Source organism: Zingiber officinale, chromosome 4B (assembly GCF_018446385.1).
Source record: "Zingiber officinale cultivar Zhangliang chromosome 4B, Zo_v1.1, whole genome shotgun sequence".
In the NCBI taxonomy this organism is placed as follows: Eukaryota; Viridiplantae; Streptophyta; class Magnoliopsida; order Zingiberales; family Zingiberaceae; genus Zingiber; species Zingiber officinale.
Window position 1 is genome coordinate 65,550 of NC_055993.1, and position 12,772 is coordinate 78,321.

The window sequence follows — 12,772 nt, forward strand, 5'->3', positions numbered from 1 at the left end:
GGCTTGAATGCCCAAATCGCTCACCTGGGTCAGTGAAAACTATTTAAGACCTTTTGAATTATATAGAATATTGAACAATGGATCCGTTAAAATTTTATCACTTTAATATAATATTAAAAAAATGTATTATATTAAAAATTATGAGGTAAATTAATCACCTCTTATTTATCATCAAATAATCCAGGGGAAGATAACAGAGGAAAGCTTATCAATGTTAACCTGCCACCTCCTGAAAGAGAAAACTAAGCACAATGTATTTACCATTTCCCTAATCCCTTGCTGGAAAATAAATGAACAAATGGATTGAACTTATTTGTACCTAATCTCAATGCCACTTTGAAGATCACATCTACTAGTATAATATAGCTTAGGATGGTCTTTACTCTTGTGGGACAGCTAGGTTCATAATTATTATATTAGAGGTGACCTTACATGTGGAAGTTATTTAAGTTGACATTTTCTTTATAAAATACACAATGATTAGGATATATATCGATTCTATGATAAACTTGATTTCTTTAACTTGTGTGTCTCACCATTGAATTTGACTTCGGTTTAATTTGATTCAGTTAATGCATTTGTGTATTAGCACACAATTTCTTAGTTGACCAAAGGTAAAATCGTTGATGAAATCTAGATTTGAATTATAACTATGAATAGCCATTTAATGGTCTTGTTAATCTTTGCTAAATTTTCATTCTCGGTTGTAAGTGTTCTATCTATACACCAATTGTATCATTGTAAAGTGTTTCAATTGCAAATTTGACAAACTGTTTAATGTTTTTACAAGAATTTGATGAATTCTAGTCTCTGCACTAAGAGCAAGAGCACAAACAGAGACATGAAAAATCTATAATCCCAAATCAGAAAAAGTTCAAAATGATGCTTGAAACAACAAAAGTAGTTCATTCCCAATCGAATTCCAGTCTCGAGTAATAAAGGAAACAAGAAAGAGGACTTGGATTCATTCATAGGAGTTCAGATTTGTCTCTAAAGGATAAACAAATGCAAGAACTTGCCAAAAGGAAAAAAAATAGTTCCTTCTCAATTTGTTGTCGATGCCCATTCTCTTCGGATATCGAAGCCGTAGTTGATCTCCAAGTAGCACTTGTCATCGTCGTCGACAAACTGAACGATACCAAAAGGATAGATTCAATGTCATTAGGCATTGCACCTCTCTAATGATTTGTAGGCGAGAAAGTACATCATACCTTCATTCTTGCAGAATATGATCCTCTTACAAAGAGGCCAGAAGGGGTGATCTCCTCTAATGTTTCATAGGTGTAAGTCTCAAGCTGAGGGCTGAAAGTGCCGAGCATATCTTTTGTCTTATCCACTGTAAACCAACATAAATCTTATTAACTTTGAAGTTTGAACAAAGGTTAACATACGATCACTGGATCGATTGCTCGAAGAACAGACCCTTGATGCCGGCCTTCCAGACTGTGTTGGTGTAGCTCAAGCCGGAGACGATGTTGTTGCGGACGACGAAGGTGAACTTGAGCTTGTAGTGGCTGCCTTCTTTCAGAGTAAACCAAGCACGTTTGTGGTTTGGCTCGAGAGGGAGTGAGAGAAGAATGTCTGGCCTACCGGAGCAGAGGATCGAAAGGCTCAGGATCTCAACCTCTGGCTCCAAATTCTCTACGACAAAAGCAAAAGCAAAAGTAAAAAAAAAATTGGTAAGGAGAGAAAACAAGTGATGAGAGAAGATTATGATGATCACCTCCTACTGAGTTGAGATCGACACTTCCTAAGAGCTGCTCCTTCCACCTCTTGAGGCTTTCGTCGTCCTGCACCAACAAGTTAGTCTCAATATCTGAGAATGATATGGAGGAAGTAGACAAGCCACCTTGTCTTTTTCGATCTCGGACTTGAGGCTAATTCTTGGACCCAAGTCAATGCCTTGAGGAGTTCCTTTGCCTTCTTCTTCTTCCTCCTCCTCCTCTGTTGCACAGGGACTGGCTTCGCTCATCTGCCTCCTGAGCCACTCCTCCTCGCAGCTGTCAGCCTCTTCCTCGCCGTCTTTCCCCATGAAAATCTGTTCCTTGTTGGAATTTTTCCTGGTGTCGTCCGAGGCCATCGTCTTAGAGATAGGGACAGCTCCGATGGCCGTGATATGAAGCCCCCAGCTCATGACCAACACAGACATGGGCCATTAAAAAAAGACAGAACAAGGGAGGAAGATGCATGATGATCAAGTGTCAACCCACCCTTCCTTCCACTAATGCGAAGTTGGACCAGAAGAAAAGGCTGGCGAGTCTGAAAATTTCCTGTGCAGAGTTTGAAAATTTCACGTGGACCAGAAGAATAAGGGAGGAAGATGCATGATGGCCATTGGTGTGGATTCCACACGGGTCATCCGAGATGATAAGTGATGTCATATTTATTATATGAGGTTGCGGGATTGAATCGTAGAATTGTCAGGATATAAATCCTCATAACCTGTGCAACTCATTCCACCACCACTTGTCCTCTCAGTTGTTATGATTTATCTCTCTCGTGATGATCTGAGATAAGGTGTGGTGGAGGTACTAGAGGCGAGCGATTTCGCTTTTGCAACATGATGACCATTGATGTGAAGCTGAGAATCCATGAGCCAAGACAGGTGCACCGTTTTTTGTTTATCGCCTGTTAATTTGCTGAATCAATGTTTTGATCTGAGACAAGAATATTAGTGGTATTTTTTTGTAAAAAAAAAAGAGACAAGTGAGCAATTTACTTGATAACTCATGAGATAAAAGTTGGCTGGCTTAATCTGCTCGGTGTTAAGATTTGATGCAGTTTTAATTATGGAAAATCATACCAGTGAGACTTTATTTGGTTAGTGGTGCCAAAGAAACAAAGTCAATATCAACGACAAGCACAACTAGCAATATATAAATCTAAATCTTTTGTCTTTTGACAATGTCATTTTGTAGGAAAAATGGGGGAGAGTTATTGCGACAGGAATCCGTCAGGCGACGCTCAAGAAAGCAGCATCTGCATCCGACAAGGGTAACTTAAACCAGGTTTTGGAGAGCAAAACTCCATTAGAAAAATGCTCGGAAAAAATCTCCCGCTACCAAAAATTATTAAGCCTAAGAATTTCGTAAACTGATGGATGTTTACTTAAATAGAATTTGTCTCTAAGCGCCGCCCGATCCATATTTCTTGCCGAAGACGATCAGCTGCAGTTTGTCGTAACCAGCAAGCACACCGGCACCAGCAACGGCGCGAAGTATGTTTGCACCAGCACCCTTGAACAGCGACCTGGCACCCTCGTTCTTCAAAATTTGTGAAAAGGCATCAAACGAGCTCTTGTACTTTACTGCTTCTCCAGAGGTCATCATCATTCTTCTTCTAACCGTGTCAATTGGGTATGATGCGAGGCCGGCACCGTTGGTGATTAGCCAACCCAACGCGAAGCTTGCAAAGAAACTATCCTGCAATCACAACAGCAGCCAATGAGCATAAGTGTTTTTTTTCCATATCCCGAGCTACAAAATATCTTGCAATTTGTTTTTTTTTTTTTAAAAATGGCTCAAGTTTGGTCCTATAGACACAACTAGCCCAACTGAATTAAGCGCCAACATATCAGCATTTTCCTGATGTGTTTTTGAGTGTCTTGTGAAATTAAGTTTTCTAATAACAGAAAGACATGGACTGCTACTGTTAACTTCAAACTACTGAGCATGAATCAAATTGAGATTGAACGTGAATATTAAAAATTGAGTCGATCTCAAAATGTCTAAAGTCGCTACATAGATTTAATTTCTATCAAACTTTATGCAAGACTATAACTGGTAGTATCCAAATCTATTAGATCACTTTGTAATTGTGTTATTATTTTAGTTCAGCCTTCCTATTCTGCTCAGAGTTCCAACTCTAATAGTTTCAACCATACTTTTATGTACAAATATCAGTCAAATGCTATGAAACAAAGTAAAATAGTTCCTGCCTTTTGCACCAATCTGATATTATAATGTTTTAGGCTAAAATAAGAGACAAAAAGAATGATTACCTGCAACGTTCCGGTAAGGAGCACTGGTTTCAATGAATCGTACATTCCAAAGTAGAGGCCACGGTACACTATAATCCCAACGCATGAAATGTTAAATCCTCTGTAAAGTCCAGCAATGCCATCGGACCGTAAGGTCTTTCGGTAAACATCAATAAGACCATTAAATTGCCTTTCTCCTCCTTTCTTTGCTGCTTTCGAATCATTTGCAAGACGGGTACGGGCATAGTCCAGAGAGTAAACAAAGAACAACGAACAAGCACCGGCAGCACCACCAGACGCAAGATTGCCAGCAAACCACTTCCAGTATCCATCCTTATCTTTCTTAAAGTTAAACATCCTTTTGAAGTAATCCTTAAATGCAAAGTTCAGTGCCTGCGAGCGAATATATTTATTGCATCATTAGAGACGAAACAAAAAGGCAAATATTGTTCGGGTGGTAAATAGAAAGGAAACACATATTTTCTGCCACTTCCATAAAATATCATGTTAATGCATAAAACTTTTTCCTGCGAGTTGTACTAAAACATGAAATAATGAAAACTTCAGGTAAAATTTATTCCATCAATAACAGATGTTTCACCTCTGATATAAACATTTTAAATTGCAATAGTTACTTGTGAAAATACATCAAACAGCAGTAGTCCACAATTTGTATAATATTATACATTATGGTTCACATGCAAAATGATTTACACGTAAAATGACATGATGCTTACATATGAATATGAAATGAAAACAATTTGATGATTCAACGCAAACCCAATACAGATCCGATTTCTTATGATTCTAAAGATAAAAAGGAAAACCTAATAAAAGTTAAATCTAACTAATTGAAACTAAATTTAACACATTAAAAAATTTAATCAACACAATATACTAAAACTTCAAGCAAAAAACATTATAAAAGAAAGAATAGATAGACTTTATGTTATACAATAGAAATATAAAGCTCAAGGGGAGAGGAATTTGAAAAACAACATTATATAGGAAAAAAAAAATCATACGGATACAAAATACACATAGCAATGACTGAGAAGAAGTTGTCTTGTCACAACATATACAAAATGTCAATGAGGTTGGAATTGAAAATGACTTAGAAGTCATGTATCAAAATTGTCTTACGGTTGACAATGATTAGGTAATGATGATTTTCTATGTCAAAAGCATTTGACGATAAAATTTCTCATTTCACTTCAATTCCTAGTATAATAAATAAACCATCAATTTTATATTGTCATCAATACAAGATATGAATCTATATATTTTGTCATGGATCAAATTTAACTTCCCTTCTACTATTATGTTATAAAATGGAATATTCCATCATTCTACATGAATGTCAAAATCATTCAAACTAAAATAGAATTCCTTTTAAAAATATTATATAATTTATTATTTAATCCTTATGATTCATGAGTCAATCCAATTCACTGAAACATGATATGAACCTCAATTTGACAACTTTATTCTACAAAAATCGTCTGCAAAATTCAAGAAGCATAAAAAGTTCTAAGCAATATGCACAAATATTTGAGATTTGATTTAATTTCCTACGCTGGCAAAGTAGGTTATAGTTGTAATATCTGAGGTCACAGCAGTATAAGTTCTGTTAAACATTCAAATAACCATATTTTCAACTTGATCGTAAAATAACTAGTTGATAGAACTACCAGCAAGAAAAAACCACGAAACAAATACAAAGACAGTTTCTGACAGTGAAAAGGAAATACCCTAGTACAAAGAAAACAAACAAACCAGACCAGGTTAAAAAAGGAAAAAACATATGGAGTTTCCCATATTAGGCATCTTAATAGTGATTTTGTGAGAAAATTGAGGAAATATGTGTTAAAAATATATACCTGAGTAGGAAAATAACGAATGACATTAGCTGTATTTCCTCTCCACAGAGACAAAGTACCTTCTTCTCTAATTGTTCGGCCAAAACAGTCTGTGATTCCTTTGTACGGTTCAGAGAGGCGACCGGCCTTAATCATCTCGTCCTGATTTTGTATCAGCAGCTTCACACGTTCAATGGGAGCAGCTGCTGTCTTGGAGACAGCAGCAGAAACTCCTCCCATAAGGAAATCGATAGCAAAGTTCTTAAAGCCTTTCTCAGCAGGAGCCTGAGCATAAACAGGATATACAGATGGCATAGTGGATGCATCATAGTTACAACTGCCCACCAGCATGAACGGTTGCTGAAAACCTCCATTTGGGAAGTTTACCGTCAAGTGCCTCTCATACAAAGCAGGATTATACAAACTGTATCTCTGAGCTTTAGGATCTTGTACAAAGCTGGACTTCAGATGGAGTTGACCAGCAAATTTCTGAATTACAGTTGGGTGATTAACCTGATCTGCCATGGTGTACTAGGAGGACCTATATTCCAGTCACAACAAAAGTTTGTCAATCTTTCTGAACATAAAGCAAAAAAAATCAATAGCATAGATTAACAGGGACGGCAATTTCCATTCATAGGCTCAATCATCAATGACCTTTTTTATTCAAATAATTGCTCAATCATCAATGAGCCTATTTCATTCAAAGAATTGAACTGTCTAAAGTTTGGTAGATAGCAAACAGATGCGATTGAAATTTAATACCACGACTAATAAGTTCTCCATTATCTTAGCATTCTCATCCATGCATCTCTAATCAATTGTATTCATTGTTTCTTAATAGCCCAACACTCCAATCCATAAAATATAATGAATTGTATCACAATTTTATAATATTTTCCAGTTAACATAAAGAGCACACAATGATCTACAAGACTCTAGAACCTCCTCTCCATATCAAGGTATTTTTTTATCTTATTAATACTGTATTTATAAATTTCTTGCACAAGAAGTATTTCTTGAAAATGATTGGCGAGTCCAACAAGTACTTACATAAAAAACGATAGACATAGAGTTGACCTTTGATATAAACCTACAATTCAATAAAATTGACAAAACTAGCATACAGAAATAAATTATGCAAATAATTGTAGCTCTAAAACTACAATATCATACATTACCTTTATGACATCATTATAAGTACTAAAGATTCCTTCCTTCTCTAAAATTCATAAGAACATTGTCTACGGATGCTTATCCAAATGAAGGCAAAACAATGCCAATGAAAAAAACACAAAGCAGTAAATTAACAAAAAGGGTACAATATGAATGAAAAAGATAAAATAAGAAAACACACATGAGCGCTCGCACACATAGAGGTGTTAAGTGAACCAAGTCGAATGTTGTTTGGATTTGGCTTTGTTTTCTTCTAACAAGTCACACGTACACACACACAAAGGTGTTGGGCACACAAAGGTGAATGTTGTTTTGGATTAGGTTTACTTTTCTTCTAACATGTCTTTGACTCTTAGAGTATACTTATCAGTTGTAAGCCCTTAGCATTACAAAAGTTTGTATATTCATACTAGGATCACTAATTATTTTACATATCATACTACAGGTAATGCAATCCAAGCGTGCCATCACCTTGTAACTAGAATTTCTATTATAGGCAACTAGCTCCATGAATGTGTATGTTAAATCCGCATAGTAGAACTTGAAATCACAAATGAAGCCGAAATCTAAAAAAAGTATAAAAATCAATTTAAGAATGACAAAAAAAAAAAGAGAGAGCTAAAAACTCGAAGATCTAAAATTTCCAGATAGATCTGAATCTTTAGATAGAATTACCCACAAATCCTACAAGATATGACCAGATGCGGTGTAAATCCGAACATATACCAACAGGCCCCCAAAAAAGACGCACCAGATCAACCAATCTAGCAGTTTGAAGACATAGAAGCAACAATTAAGTAAGTGAATTGGCCAAAACGACCACGGGAAGGGGAAAAAAAATACACAGATCTGTAAAGAACTATATATCAGACGCTGAGCCTTGCTTCAACGACGATGAGGGCTGTTACTAGAGCGTCAATTTCGAAGATAACGAAATCTATCAAATAGAAGAAACCTGAAAACAACATTCGATCCGCACAGATCTCGCAACACAGCCAAAGAAGAAGAGCAAATAGAAAAGGGGGCGTGGTCTTACCCTTCCAAAGCGCCTCCTTCCCCCCCTCTTTTCTCGGAGACAGAGAAGCAGCAGCGATGGGAACGGGAACGCAAGCGCGAGGGCAGTCGGGTTGCGATTCCAGTGCATTATTATAGGCCCTTTCTTCTCACAAGAAGCACGGACGCCCGCGGAGAAAGGATCGTGCGACAACGGATCTCGTCAGGGGCCGACGAGCCGTGCACGGATCCTGTCGTAGTCTGTCGCTTTTCCTTGTGATTGGGTGGTTGAGTTGAGGCCCACCTCTTGTCAACCAATCGCCTCTTTCTTAGGCGACGTCCCCAGGGAATTAAAGTGGGTGCGCATGCATAGATGAGGAAAACGGGTAAGAGATGAGGGGATCCGATTCCGTTACCATGACTTTGAAAATGAACGGCCACGATGGATTTGATGTTCCCGTGAGGAACAAATAAAGGGCGCACTCACTTCGATATAGAATTATTTTGTTAGCCTAACACATACAGCTGTCTATCCATCCACTGCTCGATATCGAACACTGTAAAAACTACTTGATGTAATCAATCGAACACAATCATTAATTATGTTCACCTTCCATTTTCTTAGCTCATCGTCATTTTATATGCTAATCGTTAATAAATGAAATTTGACCACAGTAAGTGATGAGGATAAAAATATCCATTATCCCCATGCCTCGTCAAATGACAACAAAGGTCCACCACAGTGATCAACAATGTAAATAGGGCTCCATCATTGATGTTGACTCGAGCCAGATGTCCAAACCATGTGAGCTGTATCATTGACAGGATCCTTACTTTGAGACATGTGAATGGGACAACCTCATGAGAGAGGCATCTCAGGTGAGCATCCCAAGGCAGTAAGTAATCAGTAATTAGGATTTGTCCATCTCCACCCTTTATCATAAATTGTTTACCTCTTCTCTTTAACTATAACCACGGAATAATGTCACCTCAACCACCTTATCTGAGTTGCTTCTAATTTGGATAAACTATTCCCACTTCATCTGAACTCCTTTTGTTCATCCAAACACGATGAATTGCTCCCACTTCATTCAAACTAAAAAAAAGTGCTCCAAATCCAAGGGCTAAAAGGAATATGTTGCTCCTTTTCTACTGGTATTCTAATATCAAAATAGTTGAGAAAACACATATCACATGAGGTAAGGGTATATTTTTCACAATGCATCCTATGCTTCCTCATTGTATATATCCCTTTTGTAGCAGTCGCATCTTTCAAATTCCGAAGATATCTCTTGATTCATCTTTCATATATGCAGGCAATCATGCTGTTCCTTAGTTACTTTTACTAAGGGTCGTCATCCTCCTGTTTTTTCAATCATGTAGCAGTTTTTCTGTTCAATAAAGACGAGCAAATATTCATTAGGGAATATTGAATTAATATTCTGAACCTGTTGGTCTTCTCCTTCAGAAATATTGTATATAGCATCTGATTGCTCATCTCCTTCTTGTACAGACATTATTTCATATTCATCAGGTAGCTCAAGGCCTTCAAACATTGCAACTCTCTTTATATTTTTGTATTCCCTAGGACAATCTCTTGCAAAATGACCTTCTTCCCCGCATAAGAAACATTTACATTTTTTATTTCTTAACAAATGTTTCTTCTTTTCTATACAAGCATGGGAATTATGAGGTTTGCCTTTATATGTTGTGGATTTTCTTATACCAAACCTTCTACGGTTATTCTGATAATACCCGTGAATAGGAATTTGATTACAAAATGATAAATCCTTTAGAGACCTACTGAAAGCAGCTCTTTTACATTCCTCCTCTAGGTATTTATAGGTAAATACTATCCTGGGGAGTACACCAATTGTATTTCCTTGATATTTTTCTTCAAATGCAATTTTAATTCTTTTACCAAGGTCTCCAGGTAACTTGAACCAGAATTTTTCAGTTAATTCAAGGCCTGTGAAAAGTTTTCCAGTTTTTGCAACTAAGTGCATATAGTCATTCATGAAAGGAAGAAATATCTTTAACTTGTGAGCAAGATAATCGTTCAAGATCTCTATAAGCTTGATCTTGCATTTCTGTAGATCCTTGAAAAGGATCTTCTAACATAAAGACTCTTCTAATTTGACAAATTATATTTTACGTACCATTTCGTCCTTTTGCAGAGTTGACTAATTCCTGATATTCTACAGGGAAAGCCATCGTCCATTGTATCCATGTCAACCTCTCGGTTTCCCCAAGTAAATTTTCAATGAAGTCAGCTTTATCCTGTGTATCAGTAAAATTTTGGAGAGCAACAACATTTTTTGTTATACCTTCCCATCGAAGAAATACATCTTCCATCCTCCCTAGCTGGGTTGGTAAAGTAAGTAATGCTCCTGTTTGTTGATGAGCTGAGGGGAGGTTTCACCATTCAGTCGGATCTTTTTGCTTAAAGTGTCCTCCTTTTCTTCCTGGTTCCAGAGGGGGACTAATATTGCTTACTGGTTAAGCTTTTGGATGATAGGGGGATATCCAACAAGATTCATTGTGGCATCAGCAGGTACCCTATATCAAGAAATTGCTTCTTGTGAATAAATTTGTTCAGCTACCTGTTGAAGTTGTGGATAATCCAGAAGCCAATTGTTGTCATCAATTACTCCAGCGCTTGCGACATGAGTAATGTTGTTGTTATTATTGTCTTCCTCTATCCCACCACCTTATGTTGCAAAGGGGTTAGTAAATGTTGTATCATCAGGAAGTGTATCTGAATGAGATATCGCCAAATATTGGAGATAATCAAGATATTCAGTATCATCATCTGTATCAATTCCTGCATTAAGAAATTGATTAGTAGTTAAATTTTGTAACTACTGTTGAAGTTGCTGAATATTTTGGCAGATTTGTTTTTGATTCTTTGGTTTCTTGGAATGCTTCTTGGAGATTATAATAATGAGGTTCATCCAGAGCTTCTTGAATTAATACTGCTTTCTTTGCCACATTTCTTTCATTGGCTATTCTTCTTTCTTCTTTGCTGATATAAGGAATAGATTTATCCTTTTCATCTTCTTGAAAGCATTGTGTACAATCACAACAATATTGACATCCGTCGCATAGGATATTGGCTTTTATTGGTGTGTATATTGTTTTGGTTTTGCTTGTAGATCCAAAACCTTGAAATCCTCGTTGTGTGACTGTATTGAAATCATATACCTGCTGTATTTCTGGTGTTTGAATTACTTCAATTACTATCTGTGCCCCTTTGTCTTGTACTACAAGGTGAATATTAGTAGCACTAAGATTGAATGCAATAATTTTTATTTCACATTGATAATCTGAATCAATAACTCCTGCTCCGACAATAATTCCATGAAGGGATGCACTAGAGCGTGGTGCAATCCGCCCATAAGTGTCGTTGTATAATTATAAACATATTCTTGTTTCAAGGACAACCATTTTTCCTGCAGGAATAATTTGTTCTTTGATAATTGCTAAATCATACGCTGCTGCTCCTGCAATCTTTCGTTTAGGAAGTACTACCTTTGGATGAATAAGTTTGAATATTGGTGTGGTCTCCTGAACTAAAACATTTATGGTATGGGATTTTAGTTCCTCTTCATCACTTTGAACTTCTTCATCCCTATTATTGTATCTTGGTGGGGCACTTGATGTAGCTGTGTGATAATTTTCAAAATGTAAGGAAACACTATCATCTAGTAAATTTCTTGTATTTACCTCAGTAGGTTCCATAGGGATATTGACTATTGATTGTCGGATAATCCAATTTTGTCCCAATAATTCTCTAGTATTGTAGCGTCTCCCAGGGAGTGCTCTTACTCCATGACTAACAATATAGTCCACCACATTCTCAACTTCATATGCGAGGCCAACATTGGGAGTGTTGGATAGTCTTCCGACTAATCCTCTGGTAATAAGTATATTAGCTTCTCCATGCTGCCAGTTTTCATATCCTCGAGTCAGGATTGAAAGCTGTATATTTCTATAAAAATCTAATATTGTTAGCATCGTATCAGTGATAACATATACAAGTTGACTACCATGGGTTAGATCAATTTCCGTCGTAGCAAAGATTGCTTGATCCCCTTGCCATCTGTTGTTTCTGAACACTATTAAAGCTAGTATTCCTTCTTCTTGTTGATGAAGTATTTGAATACGTACCTGTACTACACCAATATGAATGAATCTCATACCACTTCTTTGTAATTCCTAAAAGCTCTCAGGTTGTATAAAGGCACGATCAACTTAATTAGTTGTGACTAACAAGGCTTCTACAGAACGATGCACATATACTAGATGATCAATATCATCATGTCTGGAATGGTATAAAACTTCTGCAAGGACTATAGACGCTCTTTTTTGCATTGAAAGTCTTAATTGTACTTGTGGATCCATTTGCTGCTCCAATGTTTGATTATATGAGCCTCTTCCAGTAATTTGCCTTGCCATTCTTTGTATAGCTCTTTGAGTATTATATCTTCGACGTTGTCCTTGCCGATAATTTCGAACTTGGTCTTCAAATAGTGGATCTGTTTCTGGTGTTCTGGTGATTGTAGTGACAAGTGAATCATATGTTGAATTTCTGACCGCCATTACTTCTTTTTAGCCTTTTCTTCTTCAAGTATTTTGAATGGATCCTTGAAAACCAGTAGTTTTCCTGTCTTTTCTTTTGGTTTTTTTGATATTTTTAAATTCTTGATTCTTTCGTTAAGATTGTTGATAATTTCGTCTGGAATAGTAGTGACTATGGGTGTTT

General features: G+C 36.7%; 2 protein-coding genes across 4 annotated transcripts; both read right to left on the reverse strand.

Moving 5' to 3' along the window:
* Window positions 1-852: 852 nt before the first annotated feature.
* Window positions 853-2,288, reverse strand: LOC121974277 (rho GDP-dissociation inhibitor 1-like). Its single transcript, XM_042525263.1, has 5 exons — window positions 1,850-2,288; window positions 1,724-1,790; window positions 1,423-1,641; window positions 1,212-1,336; window positions 853-1,128 (listed from the first exon to the last, which is right to left on the reverse strand). Exons 1-5 carry the CDS (start codon window positions 2,147-2,149, stop codon window positions 1,045-1,047), a joined length of 795 nt encoding a protein of 264 aa, XP_042381197.1. The 5' UTR covers window positions 2,150-2,288; the 3' UTR covers window positions 853-1,044.
* Window positions 2,289-2,850: 562 nt separating this feature from the next.
* Window positions 2,851-8,206, reverse strand: LOC121974276 (ADP,ATP carrier protein 1, mitochondrial-like). Of its 3 annotated transcripts, XM_042525261.1 has the most exons (5): window positions 8,051-8,167; window positions 7,858-7,969; window positions 5,860-6,379; window positions 4,001-4,372; window positions 2,851-3,422 (listed from the first exon to the last, which is right to left on the reverse strand). In XM_042525261.1, exons 3-5 carry the CDS (start codon window positions 6,361-6,363, stop codon window positions 3,126-3,128), a joined length of 1,173 nt encoding a protein of 390 aa, XP_042381195.1. In that variant the 5' UTR covers window positions 6,364-6,379; window positions 7,858-7,969; window positions 8,051-8,167; the 3' UTR covers window positions 2,851-3,125. The 3 variants fall into 3 exon arrangements, with proteins under 3 accessions (XP_042381195.1, XP_042381194.1, XP_042381196.1); XM_042525260.1 differs by lacking the exon at window positions 7,858-7,969 and having other exon boundaries at window positions 8,051-8,206; XM_042525262.1 differs by lacking the exons at window positions 7,858-7,969; window positions 8,051-8,167 and adding an exon at window positions 7,690-7,784.
* Window positions 8,207-12,772: the final 4,566 nt, after the last annotated feature.